This window comes from Beta vulgaris, chromosome 4 (genome assembly GCF_026745355.1).
Source record: "Beta vulgaris subsp. vulgaris cultivar EL10 chromosome 4, EL10.2, whole genome shotgun sequence".
Classification (NCBI taxonomy): Eukaryota; Viridiplantae; Streptophyta; class Magnoliopsida; order Caryophyllales; family Amaranthaceae; genus Beta; species Beta vulgaris.
Genome location: NC_079205.1, coordinates 20031889 through 20050709, shown reverse-complemented (window position 1 = coordinate 20050709; position 18821 = coordinate 20031889). Strand labels below are relative to the sequence as shown.

Below are 18821 nucleotides of genomic sequence, written 5' to 3'. Positions count from 1 at the left end.
TGTTCCTATAATCCTACCTCTATGTCTATTTCAAGTTCTAATGACTCATGCAAGTCCTACAATACTTATTTAAGCTTTCTATTACTTGGTTGTATGGCTCTAAGCAAGTTTAAGATACTTAGCCAATGAAAATGAGAGAAACTAAGCAATTTCGAGATCTTTTTTGGGTTTCATGTTCCTATAATGCTACCTCTATGTATATTTCAAGTTCTAATGACTCATGCAAGTTCTACAATACTCATTTAAGCTTTCTATTACTTGGTTGTATGATTATAAGCAAGTTTAAGATACTTAGCCATTGAAAATGAGAGAAACTAAGCCATTTTAAGCTCTTTTTTGGGTTTCATGTTCCTATAATCCTACCTCTATGTCTATTTCAAGTTCTAATGACTCATGCAAGTCCTACAATGAATAATTAAGAATTACTAACAAATCCAAAAGATTAACAACACTACATAATAAATACATTCAAAAATATATAGTGAACATATACTAAATATACACTAAGTCTATTATACTAAACAATCAACTCAATTCGATACAACTAAATATACGCGTAATAAATTAATCACTCAATTTATCTAAAGCATGTAACATTAATAACATCACTTCACTAATTATCATGAATAAATTAAACAAGTTGATGAACAACATCAATACTAAACATGTTCTTTTATCAACAACACTTAACATATTCAATTATCAACAACAACACTTAACATATTTAATTATCAACAACAACGACACTTAACATGTTCAATTATCAACAACAAATTCACTTAATAACAACAACAAATTCACTAAACAACAACAACAAATTCACTAAACAACAACAACAAATTCACTAAACAACAACAACAATACAATTAAAAACAACAACAACAAATTCACTTAACAACAACAACAAATTCACTAAACAACAACAACAATAAAATTAAAAACAACAACAACAACAAATTCACTAAACAACAACAACAATACAATTAAAAACAACAACAACAACAACAATCATCACACACAACAACACACAACTATCAACAACAACTATGAACAACAACTATACATCAAAAATACCAAAAACCCCAATTAACAACAAGAAATTCAAGCCAAAAATCAACAAAACTAAAGTATAAATTCATACCTTAAACAATTGTAGAAGAGAGAGAAAAGGCGGCGGCGGCGCGCACAGCGGCGGGGCACCGGCGATGGGCTTCAACCGTAGAAGAGAGAGAAAGCAGCGGCGCCACGTGAAGAGAGAGAGAGAAAGCAGCGGCGATGGGGTTTAGAACGCCACGTGAAGAGAGAGAAAGCAGCGGCGAGTCTGGCAGCGGCGAGAATCCGGTGGGAGTGTCCGACGACAAGGAGGCAGCGATTCGCCGGGGAAATAGGGAGGTTAGGTTTTTCGTAGATGAGATTTGGTGAAGGTGTGGTCGAAATATTCTGGGAAGGGTCGAAATGCTTCTTGGTATATCCGCGACATTAGCGTCCGCTGAGGGACTTCAGCGTCCGCTTAACGGACGCTAATTTGCGTCTGCTACAAAAACGGACGCTAACGTCCCTAAGCGGACGCTAATTTCCGTCTGAAAAAGAAACGGACGCTAAATGAGACGCTATTTACCGTCTGATGATTTGTCGGACGGTATTTCGACGTATACCGTCTGTTTTATTAGACGGACGCTAACGTCAGATGCTATATACGCGGATTCTTGTTGTGATTAAAAAAGCAAACTTAGTTAGTTTGTGAAATTCCCGTGTATCATGTATGGGTCAAGAGATTAGTTGATATTGTATATTATTTATATGTAGCAAGTAATACCTTAGATGTGTTTAATTATAACTTAAACATTTTATAAGTTTAATTATAGTATTATATTTCTAAAAAATGAGTTTGAATAATTTGGAGTTAAATTAAATATAGTTATATGTTAATATTAGCATATTTGCAAGTAATTTATAGTAGTAAGTTACTAAATTATGTTGCGTGAACATTTAGATTGTGGTGGAAAAGAGAACTCTAAGGGTATGTTCACTTCGTCATAAAACAACTGAACTGAACTGATTACAATGTGAACTTAAATTATACTACCTAATAGTAATGATACTAATTTAGCTATCATTAATTAATAAATATAAATAAATAAATAAATAATATAATATAATATAATATAATATAATATAATATAATATAATATAATATAATATAATATAATATAATATAATATAATATAATATAATATAATATAATATAATATAATATAATATAATATAATATAATATAATATAATATAATATAATATGATATAATATAATATAATATGATATAATATGATATAATATGATATAATATAATATAATATAATATAATATAATATAATATAATATAATATAATATAATATAATATAATATAATAACTCCCTCCGTTTCCTAAAGATCTTCCCACTTACTGTTCCTACAGATACCAAGGAAAATCAAGTTGTGTGGGGCATGGTGTGAGTAAAGTAGGAGAGAGAAAGGGGTTAAGATAAATAAACAAATAAAAAAGGGTTAAAGTAGGAGAGAGAAAGGGAGTAAAATTGAATTAATAATGTAATGGTGGACCATATGATAGTGACATGAGAGGGTAAATAGGGAAATTTGTTTTGCCAAATAAGGAATAAAGCAAAAGTGGGAAGATCTTTTGGAAACACCCTTAAACGGAAAGTGGGAAGATCTTTAGGAAACGGAGGGAGTATAATATAATATAATATAATATAATATAATATAATATAATATAATATAATATAATATAATATAATATAATATAATATAATATAATATAATATAATATAATATAATATAATATAATAATATAATATAATATAATATAATATAATATAATATAATATAATATAAACATTAATTGATGATAATAATTGTTTTTAATAATATAATAATATAATATTGAATAATACTCCCTCTGGATTTTTTTTATCTTTCCTACTTTGACTTTACATGTTTGCCAATGCACTTATTCTACATTAAATGTCTTTCATTACATATTAGTAAAAATTATAATAATTGACTATTAATAAAGTACTCATTGAGATTAATCAAACAAGACCCTATATAACTATATATTTTCTTATATATTGAGAAAAATCTAAAAGATTCTCTCTAATAGTATCAAGATTCTAAGTGAGAAAGATAAAAAAAATACAGAGGAAGTAATTATGATAATAAAATATTATTTAATAGCTATGGATAGTGTACGACTGAAAATAACTGAAGAAAGATGAGAGTCAATGCAAAATAATCCCGAGGTGATAAAAGAAAAATAGCTATAGATAGTATACGACAGAAAATAACTGAAGAAATATAAGAGTCAATGCAGAATAATCCCGGGGTGATGGACCAACTTTATGGACAAGAATAAGACGATGAATTAACCGATTACGAAAAGTAGTTAATGTTCAATAGTACTATTATTTTGCCTATTAGTTCAACTATCAAAATATTTGTTAATAAATATGATCAACAATGACAAGTATTATTGTTTTTTATTATTAATAGTATTATTGTTGTCATCTATTAAAAATTATGTACTTTGAACAATGACAAATATTATTGAAATGTGTACTTCTTAGCATTGAATTATCATTTACAAAATTATTAGCAAAGTCATATAGAAAAAAAAGAATTAGCAAAATAATAATAATATTAGTATTAATAGTAATAATAATAGTAAAAGCAATAACCATAGGAGTAAAAAGTAATGATAGTAATAATAATATAATATAATAGTAAATGTAATAATAATAATATAATATTAACATTAATATTAATATTAGTAATGATAATTGTAATAATAATAATAATAATAATAATAATAATAATAATAATAATAATAATAATAATAATAATAATAATCGTAATTGAATTAATAATAATAGGATTTTTCTAACTTATGCACTTAGTGCAAAGGTTGAGCTTTATCTATTAAACAAATCGACTAACTAAAATATAATATCTTACCTATAATTATATATGCTAAATAGTTAGTTTTCTTATTAATATATATTTCGGTTGTTTCACCAAATACCCCTGACAAAAAAAAATTATTCACCAAATACCCCAAGTTTTTTCAAAATTCACCAGATACCCCTAGCTTTTAAAAAAAATTCACCAGATACCCTTACTATTAACGGACGTTAGTGCTCCGTTAGCCTGTATTTACAAGTTTGCCGTAAGTCAACTTAATTAGCCCTAAGTCAACTTAATTAGCCCTAAGTTAATCTAATTAGCTCCCCTCCCCCTCCCTCACTCTCGTCGGCCTCGCCAGTTGCTGCTGTTGTTTCTGGTCATCGGAGGAGAGAGAAAGGTCGGAAATTCGCGCGAATTCAGAGTGGCGATGCGAGCGAGTGAGGCGAAGGGGGAGGGGGGCGGCGCGACTGTGGTCCGTGGACGGGGAAGGGGAGGCGCGATGGAAGGAGGGGGAGGGGAGGCGCGACGAGAGTGAGGGATGGGGAGGGGAGGCGCGACGAGAGTGAGGGAGGGGGAGGGGAGGCGCGATGGAAGGAGGGGGAGGGGAGGCGCGAAAAAGGCGAAGGGGGCGGCGCGACTGGCGGGGAAGGGGAGGGGGGCTGGGTGGTGGGCTGGGGTTGTTGGGGGTGGTGGGTTAGGGCAGAGAGAGGGGGGTTAGGTTAGTTAGGTTTTTTAGGGTTTTTTTTAGGTTATTTAGACTTTTTTAGGGTTTTTAGGGTTAATAGACACTAATGACTAACGGATTTAATCGCCGTTAGTCATTAAGGACATTATTTGTCATTTTTTTAAAAAAATTTGGGGTATATGGTGAATTTTTTAAAAAGTTAGGGGTATCTGGTGTATTTTGAAAAAAGTTGGGGTATTTGGTGAATAATTTATTTTTGTCAGGGGTATTATTTTATTTTTTCTTTTAACCATATCAAAATTGTCAATATTATATTTTTAGTTAATTAATTTATTGAATAGGTAAGGTTTAACCTTTGCACTAAGAGGTCGTTTGATTCACCTCAAATTCCACTGAAATTTGGATTTCCTAGAAAGTACAAAATAAGATAGTTGTTTGGTATACAGGAAATAGGGAATTCATGGGAAATAGAATTTCCATGGAAACGAAAATTCCTATGAAGTGTACGAAATTAATCGCCAACCCCTTTTGGTGATTAGAAATTTCTGTGTCAATTACAAATTTCTATGCTCAACCAAACACCAAAAGCTATTTCCAAAAAAATAGACAAGGGAATTTAATTTCCTTGAAATAAGACTTTTCCTTAGAATTAGGGGGGCGTTTGGTAGAGCACTCCCCTCTGATCCTTGAGGAGCTAGCTCATGTGGTAGAGCACTCCCCTCTGATCCTTGAGGTCAGGGGTTCGATCCTTACTCCCAACATTATATTGGGGTATTTCCTTAGCATGCTTTGCATGCTTTACCAACCAATGTGCTGGTAGTTCCTACAAAGCTAATAGCCTTGGTAGGGGTTAGCCCTTGGGCTGACTTAATTTCCCAATCAAAAAAAAAAATAAAAAAATAAGGGGGCGTTTGGTTGCTATGAGGTAAAGCCGTAAAGGGATTGAAATAAAAAAAGAGATAAAAAAGCAAAGGAAATCAAAACCCTTAAATTTAGAGTTGTGTACTTGTGTTTGGTTAGTATAATTTCAATCCTCTTTCTTCCTCTTCTTACCCTTCTCCCACCATAGCACCACCGCTCCTTCCTCTTTTACTGTTCCCCCGCCGCCTCCCCACCCCATTAACGCCACCTCGTCACCCCTCCACTTCCCGTCGTCGCGTGTTCCCCCCTCCCCTCCCCTGAGCCGTCGCGTTTACCTCCTCCCCTCCCCTGCGCCGCGCTGTCGTGTTCACCCCCTCTCCTGCACCGTTGTTTTCACCCTCCCCTTCTCTACGCCGTCGGCGACTGGTTTGTAGTGGTTGAAAAACCCTAATAGAGAAATAGGGTATGTTAAACTTGACTTATTCATTCTGGACTTATATTTGTTAAACTTGACTAATTTTTATTGAATTTATTTTTGTTCAACTAACGTGAGTGAATAATCTTTTGCAGTTTGGGGAGTTTCCATCATCATCAAAACTGAAAACCTAGAACCCACTGATCAAGAAAAACCCACAATAGAAAGTAGAAACCATACTTCCACAAATTCAATCAAAGCCCAAATTGAAATAGAATCTGTATTGACAATTACAATCCAAAATAGAAGAAAACAACAATGAATTCAGTGGAAGACATGGGTGAGCTACAACACCTTCAAACTCTTGAAGGGCACACAGATCGAGTTTGGGGGCTAGCATGGAACCCCACCAACACCAACCTTCTCGCCTCTTGTAGTGGCGATAAAACTGTTCGCATCTGGGAACAATCTTTTTCTGGCTCCTTTAATTGCAAGGTTCCCTTTTTCTTTTATTGGCTGGTTTCTAAATATAAGTTAATTTTTGGGTTTGTTTACTTCTTCTATGATTTATGTTAGTTGTGATTAGATAAACTAATAACATAAGGTTAATGACGAGGTACAGTTAAGCCACATTTTGAAGTTTACGGGTAATTGTTAGAAATTTTTAGAGTTGGGGAGCAATATAGAATTCTGAAAAATATGAATGCACCATAGGATAACCCTTTGATACCAAAAAGAATCAACCCAAAGAATGAGTTTGAAAAGAGTTTTGTGATAAATAACTGTATAGGGAGGTTTAGTACTGGCAACCTGACTAAAGTAAAGTTACAGACTTACAGCGGGTATTGGTGACTAGAGCCGGGAAAATTGACCTCAATTATCAACCAGACTCGAACCTAAACGAAAATAGCAGGTTAGGGTTGGAATTTTCAACCCGCTTACGGGTTGAAAAACTTATCCATTTAGTTAAATGGGTTAGGTTAAGATTGACATTTCTGACCCGAAATTAACCTGCTTTGAGCATTTAAGTCATTTACATATAAAATGGCTTAAAAAGCTATGTTGAAATTAGTGAAAATTTAAGAAACCCTAATTGTTGCACTTTACCGAAATGAAACTCCAATCATGCATACTTTTAGGGGAATAAATAATTGAAATATAATTAGTTTTAATTAAAATCCAATAGTAAGAAACATATAAATGAATTAAATGGGTGAAATAGGCAACCATCTAATTAGATAATTAACAGGTCGGGTTAGGGTTGAGTTTTTCAACCCGTTTAGTAAATGGGTTAGGTTTGGATTGAGACATGTTCAATCCGTTTATTATCAACCCGAGCACAAACCCAACCTATAACCAACCCTATTGGTGACCTAGTGGTCACTTGCAATGGGAAACTTGAAGCTTGAGGAACAAGTTTTAACGGGGGATGTGTTTACAGGTCGGTCATGAGAAGGGTTTCTAGTGATGGCTCTAAAAGAACTTTTTGCTATGTACTTCCACCTTGTTACTAGAGCATGTAGCTAAATCAATAAGCTATCCGGTGGAAGGTAGGTTAGCATTAAGCAGCTTGAAAAAAGAAAGTTATAACATCAAGTCATGTTTCTAAATTATAAAGCTTTTTTTTATTTATTTGGGGGGGGGGGGGTTCTTTTTTGTTTTCTTGAAGAACTTTAAGTATGTCAAGTCATTTGGATTATCAGAGAATTAAGCTTTTCTTTTAGTTTTACTGAAATTGTAGGACTATGTCGATAGAGTCACATGTGTATGAATTTGTTTTCTTTTTTTGTCGATGGCTTCTTATATCTCCAACTATAGGATGTCTATGTCTATTGATTTGTTTTTCCTGGTATACTGACTGTGGAAGAAATTTAAGGAATTAGTACCTATTAACAACTATATCTTATATGGTTATGCAGGCGGTTCTGGAGGAAACACACACGAGAACCATCAGATCATGTGCTTGGTCACCTTCAGGGAAAATGTTGGCTACTGCTAGCTTTGATGCTACTACGGCCATATGGGAAGATATTGGGGGTGATTTCGAATGCATCTCAACTTTGGAGGTACTCATGGCAACTCACTCAACTTAGTGATCAGTGTTCACATGTCTTTGCATTGATGAGCCCTTTGGTTCATGGTAATAAACACTGGTAGTGGTGATAAACTTTATTGTAATTGTGTAAAGGAATTCCCATGTCGATATCCATGGTAATGCTCGTTCATCCCCAAACATCTCTTTTGTTCACAAAATTTTATTTCATTTTTACCACTTTGTAAGGCGGTATTGAGCCATAATAAAAGTTTATAAAGAGGAATACATTTTTCGTGATGGACTATTATCACGATGGAGGTGTGGATATTGACGTGAGTTTTTTCTTGTCAATATTTGGATAAATTTTATACCATCATCACAATTTATTACCGTCTATCAAATGCGGCGTGAGTTTAAGATGGTATTTATTTGAATCTTTAGTTTGCGTTCGTCATCTCTATCTCTGTGTCCTTGTGTGAGAGGTTGCACGAAAAATTGTTAGAGCTTTTGTCACTGATACTTTCGCATCTTATTTAGATTGCAGATAACTTACTATTTCTAAGCCAAGTGGCCAGTGGTCCAAGACTTAATGAAATTGGGCAAAGCTTATGTGTGTCCTTGGGATTGTTGTTAAACTTATGATAGTGAAGACGTACACATCACGGTAGTAATATTTTAGACGGAACTTTCTGTTGGTTTGAGCAAGATTTGTAATACTTGTAATTGATAATTTTTTACTTTGGATAATACATACAATAAAACAACAAAGCCTTAGTAAAAAATGCTTGGGGCCTGGGGGTCAGCTAAAATGAACAGTTACAAGAAATTTAGCTCGTGGAATGAAATAATATTAATCGGTTGAAGAGAGTAAACAAAGAAAAATGAGAAAGTAAAAGCGAGGATTGTTAGGTGAGAAAATAATGTTGACCTACATTGTTCCTTGGTCAGATGACCAGAATATTGGCGAATACCCAAATGTGATGTTTTGGAATGTAGGTGGGATTGTGATGATTAATTGAGTGTAATGGTATGTTTACTTGTCGTTTCTCTTGCCACATTTGACTTGTTTGCTTTAACCTCTGATTGCTGATTTATGATTTCATAAGAACACTTTTCTAGGATCTCAAAGCGTAATCATAGTGGAAGGATTGAAATTTTTGTTAGTATTTTATTTTCTAGTTGCCTTCAGTTTTGCTTATATGTAATTGAGTAACGATAGGCTATAATGTCTGCAGGGTCATGAAAATGAAGTGAAATGTGTGTCTTGGAATCCCTCTGGTTCTTTAATTGCTACGTGTGGGCGAGACAAATCAGTTTGGATATGGGAAGTTGAGCCTGGCAATGAATTTGAGTGCGTGTCAGTATTGCAAGGTCATACGCAGGATGTTAAAATGGTCCAGTGGCATCCTTCCTTGGATGTATTGTTTTCATGTAGCTATGATAATAGTATCAAGGTACAAACTCTTAAATTTGTGTAACCTTTTCTATTTATTCGTAATGGCTTGATATCGTACCTGATGGATATTTATTACAGCTTCAAGCCTTCAACTGTAAGATCTAATTCGTAAGCTAATTTTCTGTTGGCTTTATTTCTACAGATATGGGCTGAAGACGGAGATGACGATTGGCATTGTGTTCAAACACTAAACGAGGCCAGAAAGTATTATGACTCTCTGCACTATTAAAGTGTTCAGCACATCTGTACATTTCTAGTGTTGTTTTTGTGTTTAAAGTTTGAGTCCCTTAACATAAATTATTGCAATTTGGAAGCATCTTTAATAGAACCTGTCTGTAATAGAACCTTCCTGCACAGCCTAATTCCCCTTACTCACTGAGGAGAGCCGTTAGAATAATCAATGGAAAGAAGAAGATAAGAATAATATGAGCAGAAGAGAGAGAGAGAGAGATATTTTATTACTGATCAACAAAGGAAAATATACACAAAAGGTTTTCAAGTGACCCCCACACTCCTTAATTTAATGTAAAGAGATTACTTTTCTGAATACCTTTCCTTAATTCCCTATCATTCTATTTATACTACTATATTAGTACTACTCTCTCTCTAGGAAGGTTCCCTGCTCTTTCCTCAATGATTGTGCCAATGATTGCACACCCCTTTGCTCTGCCACCTGGCTGTCCTTGTAACATAATCAGGTACCAACCCCTGGTGTCCTATTGACGTGGCGCCTAGAGTAGGTGAATCTCACGGAGGGCCTTGATTGGGCTGGCTCACTAGTGGGATCTATTACATTACTCGCCGCCCATAGATTCACCTTGTCCTCAAGGTGGAACTCTGGAAATTGGTGGTGAAGAATCTCAAAGTCCTCCCATGTAGCTTTCTCCTTGGGCTGATTTTTCCATTGAGTAGAAGAGAAATGTTAGTGATAAACTGATAGCAATAGCATCATTATACATACTTTAACATATTACCGTGGAAATTATGTGTGTGGGCAAGACATCCTATGTACTAGGACGAACAATTCTAGTCTGGGAAAAGACTCCGCCTACTAGTTCCACTAGCTAATTTAGGGTATCTAATTCCTGCGTGAATTATAGTTGCTTTGAGCATAATAGTTACTACATGCATAAACAAAAACTAAAAAATTCTTAGATCTACTGTGACGTCTTCAATAAACCATAATGACATGGCAAGAAGAAAGCTAGTTTGGCAAAATTATGTGCAATATGCTTTTCTGAATTGTTAAATGCCATTTGGCTTCATAGTAATGTTGGAAAGTTTTGTAGTTCTGCCTTCCTAGCAATGTTCTGGTTAAAGAAATCATTTTAAGATTGCTTTGATGATACAAAAATGGTTGAAGATTTGGCTTTTGCTCTGATTAGTCCTCCAAATGTTTTCTGCTTGTCAAAGGCTGCTTTGTGTTTTGCCTTTGCTTTAGAAGGCTGCAGTAGGTTGCGTAGGTTATCCATGCCTGTTTTGCATCAAAAGCTGGGTCCAACTTGTAACTGAGTCATGAGCTCTGGGCATAATTAAGGTTGTCTCCTTTGGAGAATCATGATATTACAGTTGCTGGAGTTCTGATTAACAAAGATGAGTTTGGTCAGATATTGCAGGGTTTATGTTCTATATTGTGTGCTTGCTTACTGTTGCTTGATGTAATCGGGAGACTCTCGTCTCCCATCTTTCCTTTTGTTTTCCTCCACAAAGCTTTTTTTTATATAAAATTGTTTAGGAAGTGTTATTGTTCGCATCTGTGTATCTTTCTGGTACTGGTAGATTAGTTTACATGAATTTTGAGCATTGATGCATCAAATGTAGGATTACTGCTAGCCTCAGGCCCTCACGGGAACACTCCCCTTCCCCTTCCTTGTTGAGAGGAATAAATTATAGATGGGCTCACATTTTTTAAACTTCTATTGTTTGTGTTTCAGTGGGCATACTTCGACAGTATGGGCTTTATCTTTTAATGCTAGTGGCGACAAAATGGTAACTTGTAGGTATGCTGTGCCTTATCTCTTGACCACTTTGTCAAATGCATTAATTCATAGTTGAGGCTAATTTAATATTTGAACCCATTCCACAGTGATGATCTTACTATTAAAGTATGGGAAACTGACAGCCTGCATGCACAATCTGGTGATGGCTTTGCACCTTGGTAAGAAATGTCTAATTGTTCATACTGTTTTATTCATCTTTCTTTGTGATGCAAAGATGGATGGTTATTGAATGCTGCTACTATGCTATGAATTGCCATTGCTGAGTTTGGATTTAGGTGATTAGTTAAGGACATAAAGATGGATTTATATTTATAAATGGAAATTACATAAAATGAAGATAGGTGCCAATTATTCGAGTGACTTGGTCACACCCCCAAAGCTAACCACTAAAATGGCTCTCAATAATTTTCTTCATGATTTCATTCTTCTTGCTCTCCTCTATTTATAGGATTATGATCACCCCCAAAGCTAACCACTAAAATGGCTCTCAATAATTTTCTTCATGATTTCATTCTTCTTGCTCTCCTCTATTTATAGGATTATGATTCCTTTTCTCTCTCACCTCTAACTAATTCTCTTGGCTTCCTGCTCAAGCTACTAATAACTGAACTAGAAGCTAATGCCTAAGGTACCCTTCCAATTATCGATTCATTACATACTAAGGATCTAATTCCACGGAGGTATAAGAACATTAATCATTGAGCTTTCTGGTAACTGCATATTGTTGAATTTTTAAGTTTCAATGACTGTTCTTATTTTTACTTTTTACGAGTTTCCTTTGAGCAGATGGATTTGATTCTAGAGGTTTGTCGATGTTTTTTCTTAACTATGTTGATAACAATTCGGTCCAATTCATAAATTATAAGCTAGAAAGTCGAACAATAACGAACTTTCTGAAATATAATCAAATTAGGAAACCATGTAAGACTATGAATTTTAATAGCTACTCTAAGCACTCAAGAATGAGATGAAGATAAGTCCTTGATCCCACAATCTAATACTATAAGAATTAAGACTTGAAATTCTATGGTAAGGAGGTGCATAAACTCTATCAGCTACCTTTCGCGTTCAATTATATTTTACTGGAGTCACTAACCTGCTATCTTTACTTAGTGTACATGTTCTCCGGCTGTTCATTTAAAAGTCGGGTAGCTAGTCAGAATTTATTTTAGGAAAAATTAGCTAGAATAGTCTCTACTATGGCCATTCCGCCAAAAATAATACCAGCTATGAGTTATTTCAAAATAATCCCAGATATTACCAAACCCTTCCCAGGATACTCTGTTAACCTGTTGTAACCGGTAAAAACTCCCTTACCCTACTGCCACCCCTCCCCTTCCTCCCCACCCTTGCAAAAAGAAAACCCCCACACTTTCCCCATTCTACTGTCACCTGTGCTCTTCCTCCCCTACTCTGTATAAAACCCCCCACCTCCCCCACCCCTGAAAAAAAACCCCACCCCGCTGCCAGTGTTCCACCCCTCCCCCACCCCCGCAAAATCCCCCGCTGCCAGTGTTCCACCCCCGCAAAAGCCACCCCACCCCGCTGCCAGTGTTTCACCTCTCCCCCACCCCCATCCCTGCAAAAAAACCCCACCCCACCCTCTCCCCCACTGCATGCCACCCCCTCTCTCAATCTCCATTTTCATACTTGAGTCTAGTTCATCTCCTCTTCCACCACAATTCAAACCACTATCACCCACTCTCTCTCCTCTGATTTGCTACTGCCCATTCGCTTCTGCCAACGAGCTGCTGTCTCCAGCTCGTGGGCGTTCTCAGAGCTTCACCAAAGGTGCTGCATCGTCTGCATTGGTAGGAGGTGATGGGAGGGTTTTGATGTGCGGGTGGGTTTCAGGTTATAGGATGTGGTGGGATTTGGGGTTGGTAGGGGTTGCAGAATTGTGGAGGGGAAGGGAACGAAGAAGAGTTGCAGCCATGGAAGGGAGGGGAGGAGGGAGGAGAGAGGAGAGAGAGAAAAGTTACACGTGGATGGTTGCTAGTTGAATGTGGCTGTGGGGTTGGGGAGGAAAAGGAAGGGGGGAGTGGCTGGAGGCAGTAGGTGGGGGAGGTGGATGGTGGCTGGGGTGGGGATGGTGGGTCGAAGGGGTGAGGGTGAGAGTGGAGGAGAGAGAAAGAAGAGGAAAATAAGAAAATGACCTGATTAACAGGTTTGCATTTTTGGAAGACCTCATATGGTTGAGATCATTTTGAAATCATCCATAGGTGGGATTATTTTTGACAAAAGGGCCATAGTAGTGATTGTTCTGGCCAATTTTCCCTTTTTTTTATAACTCTGTTTAACCAGAATTTTGAAGCATTTTGGTCCACCTATAGCCACAATTTCTTCACAACCCTTGATTACTGCTTAGAGCTTACTGCAGTCACTGGTCAGTCAGCGGTATGATTTGATCTTGTACAAAATCAAGTCAATAATGTAGTTCTTGATTGTATAGCTAACGATGTCTACAAATGATTACATTTACCAAAAACTTATTTTACAAGATATTGCTGTTTCTGTCCACTTTAGTGGTCTCATATCGACTTTGCGTGCATGTTAGGACAATGATTTGAATGTGTGCCAGTAAATTAACTTCCAAGTTTAAAGGGACTCTTAATTTAGGACACAAAAGGGATTCATAAGTCTGCGTGTTGGTTGAATGAATCTTAAATTATTGCATAATGGTTAGAATACTAATGCCCATGTTCTGCTGCATTACTTCTGTATATTTCTTCTGACTGTTTATGTATATATTTAATCTTATGGCAGGAAACACCTTTGCACTATATCAGGCTATCATGACCGCACTATTTTTTCAGTTCATTGGTCAAGGTTTGTATTCCAAATTTCAATTGCTTGAAACTTCCATTTTATGTGGCCTTGTTCGTTCTTGTATGGATGTGTTTCATTTCATGTGTCCTTGATACACACTAGTTTTCTTCTACTGGGTCTCAGAGGCGGACCTTTCAAGGGGCAGGAGTCAGGACTGGGCTGTTTTGTTTAATTCAGCTTGTTATTTTGTTAGCCCAACAAAAACAAAGCCCAAAATAGTACAAGTGTACAACCCATATATAGCAAGCACCTGTACCATGAAAGGGAAAGAATAGACGGGAAAGGGGGATTGGGGGACCCACACGTTGGAAAAGGGCCTAATATGATGTTGATGCTCTTTTTCTTTGTAAACCACTTGCTGATGCTCACCATTTCTTTCTTTCTTTTTTTATTTAGAAGGGCTTTGTTTCATATTTTATTAATTACTATTGTGTTTTTTTTACCTTTATCTCATTTTTCTTATACATGTTCTACTATATGATATTTAAAGCTTTAAATTTTTGACTTTCCTATTTTTTAGAAGAGCTATGTGTCACTTATTGTCACATTTCTACTAAAGAGAAGTGTTTCACTTCAAAAGAGATGGAGAAAGTATATCAAGATGAGGCTGTTTCTTGAATTTTGGTATAGTGAAGTTTTGCACACACATGTTTTAGATAGAAGATACTGTCTCTGCAGTAAATGCTCTAAACAGGATGTAATATGATTACTTGTTTCGCTGGTCCAGTTCATTTTGTTTTTATTTCTGACTGCATAAAGTAAAAATATAAGAGAAAAGACAATGGTGATGATCTCTTAACAACCAGGAAAATTATGAAACAAGAGTGCAAACATCATTAATTAACTGCAGGTACATTGTTTGCAACAAGGCATAATGAATTCCATGCTTCCATGTAAGCCTAGGAGGATGGTTAATTTTTGTGAGAGAAGTGAAAGGTTATATATTTTGAAATCTTAGCGACTCTTGATGTTTGTGTTTTTTTTTTTTATTCTTATTTCCCCTTCCGTTTGCAGCTTCATTATATGGTTTTAATCAAGGACTTGTGGGTTTCTAGGGATGGTGTAATTGCCAGTGGTGCTGCAGATGATGCTGTACGCTTGTTTGTTGAGAATGATGATGTTCAGGTAGGCTAATCTGTCTCGCCTATTCTCTATGCCTTGGATTGTGATTCTTTGGCGCTAGAACTGATTACTCGACACACTGAGCTTACAGCATGAACTTGAAAGGTTATTTTACAGCTTTGCTTTTTGTTCCAAAATGTATAGAGTGTGATCCATGATTCGGAAATGCGGTTTCGGTCACGATCGCGGTAATGTCATGGTGATGTGGGAACGGGGAGGATGCTCAGACCATGAGATATCCCTTGAACACACCTAAAACGTGTTTTTTAATACACCTTTACGATGCGGGTAGTATCAGTTCGGTAGATTTGGGTGAAACGATAAGATGCGGAATTGTTTTGACACCATGGTGTGATCTGCACCAATAACTGTGAATGCTTACTTTTATTTGTTAATTCTTGCATATATACTACTCCGTATAGTACTCCGAATAAAGTGTTAAACTTGGGATTACCTTTGTCAATATGCCTTCTTAGATAGGAGTATTTCAAATTGATGAACTCAAATATTGGTAATCTTACTGTTTGCCACAACACACTTATGAGGGGAGCCTTTATTGATGATAATGTGCTTAGGGTTGATGATAAACATTTCGATGATACATACTGACGGGTGTTAGAACTAAATTATGGCCGGTATGCTTTTATAAAGTGCTGATTTTTTTTTCATTTATTCGGGCATTTAAAAGCAGAAAAGAAATTGGAACTGATGTCAATTTGTTAAATGAGTTGGATATGGAGGAATTTTTTGCCAAACATTTTTTTTTTCCTTATCCTGAAAAGGATGACATGTCTAGCTTTTTTAAGGGGACACAAGGAGGAAGAGAAACAGAAATGAGAAGGGAAAAAGTGCTGGAACAGCACAAAGAAAACAAATTATCTGTAATGGTAAGAATGAAAACAACTTGTGTGGTGTTGTGGAAGGAAAAAGAGCATGAAAGTGATTAGAGTGCAAGAGAACCTGAACTCTGCTACCTTCATGCTGATGGCAATTGTTAGTTGGAAAACTTACTGCTTACCTTCATTTTGTCCGACTCTATGTACTTGAGTTGATATGTGAAGGCTAGTTGCACGCACATGAATATTGTACAGAGCATACAAATAGAAGGAGGGTCTTGTTATGCATTGGGTATTATGGGAAGCACAATAAAATTAGGTTAGCTTAAAGAGAAAGCAAGTTAGTTAGCTCATAAATAGAAGAGATAGGTGAGAAGAAAGGATGTGGAAAATAGATGAGAAAATTGGTGAGCTTGTAAGAGCTCATTTGGGAGAGAATCAAGCCTCTCGAAAGCTTGAATATCATCTAGTTTTGCTGTATTTTCAGTTAATCAATCAAATACTCATTATCTTTCTCATTTTCTGTCATCAATGGTGTCAAGGTCATGTTAATTCATAACAGGTCTGTGATTAGTAAAGTGATTTTGTGCTGTTAGGCATTCACAGATAAAGAAATGGTATTTTTGCATGTTTGATAAGTTTTGGATTTAGGTGATTAGGCCCTGTTCTTTTGGACTTGTTTTCAGTTCTGTTTAGGTTCTCTCAGTCCAAAAGAACGGGGCCTAAGTTTATTATAATCTGGAAGGCTAGCATAAAATTGCATGCTTGTCCAGTTAACTTGCACGCTATGTCTGAATCCATGTGATTTATTGCAGCTTATGCTTTAGCCTGATTTCTACACATATGAGGTGGTGATTTCTTCTTTTTTTTTTCTGCACAGTTAGATGGCCCCATGTACAAATTATTATCTAAGAAGGAAAAGGCACATGGGATGGATGTGAACTCTATACAATGGAGTCCTACGGTAAGCTCTTTTTTCAAAAAGAATTTGAATATGGTACCATGTTGGTGCAAGTCTTGCAAACTAATGAACTTGGGGGGGGGGGGATGGGTGGCGTGCCATTTGTTCGTTTTTATTTCTTTTTTGCTTCGAGAATATTCGAATGAGGGTTGGAGCTGCAAGCGCTGAGGATAAAATAATAGAGAACCTGTTACGGTGGTTTAGGTATGTGAGACTTTGTCTAGAGGATGCTCTAGTTAGGGTAGTAAAAGGGTGGGATACTGGAGATTCAGAAGAATCTGGGGAAGGCCAAAAATGACTCGGATGGAGTTTGCTAGAAATGGTATGAAAAATTTGGATTTGTGGGAGAATGTAGCATTTGATAGGAAGAGAAGGGTGGCAGATTATCCATGTGGACAACCACCGGAGATTAGATTTAAGGCTATGTCATTGTTGTTTTCGCTTCGGGAGGAGGGATTCATATAGGTAGTGTATAAAGCTGAACAGCAGAATTCCTTGAAATGTTGTAATGCCCCAACCACTTCAGGCACAATTATAAGTTATAACCAAACCTTTTGGACCTATTGGCTATTGCCCTCACTTAGGTTCGAAGGAACTCTTGCTGTTTTTTGATGTAAAGAATGAGTTGAACATGGCCTGTTATATGAATTTTGATGGTGCGATACTGCGATTGTTGTATGCCGAGTAATTCTGCTAAGTCCTCAGCTACACCTCCCATACTCTATACATATTCTAGAAGGCATATGAAGGCTGATGAAGGGTACTGTAGTCATTTACTGCATAGATGGGAATGAGTTGGTAACGTTTGGGAAGAATATTCTGGTATCAGTTAGTTTGTTTTTTTTGATTGGGAAATTAAGTCAGCCCAAGGGCTGGCTAACCTTGTAGGAACTACCAGCACATTGGCTGGTAAAGCATGCTAAGGAAATACCCCAACATAATGTTGGGGGTAAGGATCGAACCCCTGACCTCAGAGAATCAGAGGGGAGTGCTCTACCACATGAGCTAGCTCCTCATCCTTTATCAGTTAGTTTGTTAGAAGAGAGAGAAAGGGAGAAAGTTTTAATATATAGCAGCTGATATATCAGACAGACAAAGATCTAACCTCGTGTTGATGTTCTTGATAAACATATGTGCAATATAGGATTTTCCTCACTGATCAGGGGATATCATTGGGAAAAAAAAGATCCCTGAGATGGATTTATTATATCTCAATTTCCTTGTATATGACTTGATGCACTTTTGTAATGCAGGAAAAACCGTTGCTTGCATCAGCAAGTGATGATGGAACAATTAAGATATGGAAGTGCGCATCTACATCATGATTTTCTTCATATTGGAAACCTGCTTTCTTGCATTGGCAGTTAAGCTTCTCAGTTTCAAAGTTACTATAGAACATTGAAATATATTTCTACCTATACCGAATCTTTTTGGTGTAACATAATCATTATGGTTCAGATTTGTAAATTTTTATTAGCGTCTTTGGTAGAATCACTAAGAAATATCTTCTGAATTTTTTGTTTTTTTAATAGAAATTTCTTGGTATTGCAACCGATTTATGTTTGGGAGTACAAATGTCTATATTACTAGGAAAAGTGAAAAAATTAGAAATTTGCATTTTACCATTGGATGTGCAAGGAGTATACCTTTGTTACTTCTC

The 18821-nt window shown here is 36.1% G+C and overlaps 1 protein-coding gene across 3 annotated transcripts; it reads left to right on the top strand.

Moving 5' to 3' along the window:
• The first annotated feature begins 5679 nt into the window (after positions 1-5679).
• Positions 5680-18720, top strand: LOC104907504 (protein CIA1). 3 transcript variants are annotated; one of them, XM_048642898.1, is made up of 11 exons: positions 5685-5970; positions 6078-6417; positions 7842-7988; positions 9193-9411; positions 9556-9617; positions 11348-11413; positions 11500-11571; positions 14180-14242; positions 15298-15367; positions 17085-17164; positions 18415-18720. In XM_048642898.1, exons 2-10 carry the CDS (start codon positions 6241-6243, stop codon positions 17139-17141), a joined length of 933 nt encoding a protein of 310 aa, XP_048498855.1. In that variant the 5' UTR covers positions 5685-5970; positions 6078-6240; the 3' UTR covers positions 17142-17164; positions 18415-18720. The 3 variants fall into 3 exon arrangements, 2 of the variants coding, with proteins under 2 accessions (XP_048498855.1, XP_010694745.2); XM_010696443.3 differs by having other exon boundaries at positions 5688-5970; positions 17081-17164; XR_007273300.2 differs by lacking the exon at positions 18415-18720 and having other exon boundaries at positions 5680-5970; positions 11348-11409; positions 15257-15367; positions 17081-17156.
• Positions 18721-18821: the final 101 nt, after the last annotated feature.

Bases quoted from the DNA above. Each gene is read 5' to 3' on its own strand.
- LOC104907504 (XM_010696443.3), top strand. From the start codon at position 6,241: ATGAATTCAGTGGAAGACATGGGTGAGCTACAACACCTTCAAACTCTT. The intron at 9,412-9,555 runs GTACAAACTCTT...TTATTTCTACAG, and splicing joins GCTATGATAATAGTATCAAG to ATATGGGCTGAAGACGGAGA. The intron at 11,414-11,499 runs GTATGCTGTGCC...CCCATTCCACAG, and splicing joins GACAAAATGGTAACTTGTAG to TGATGATCTTACTATTAAAG.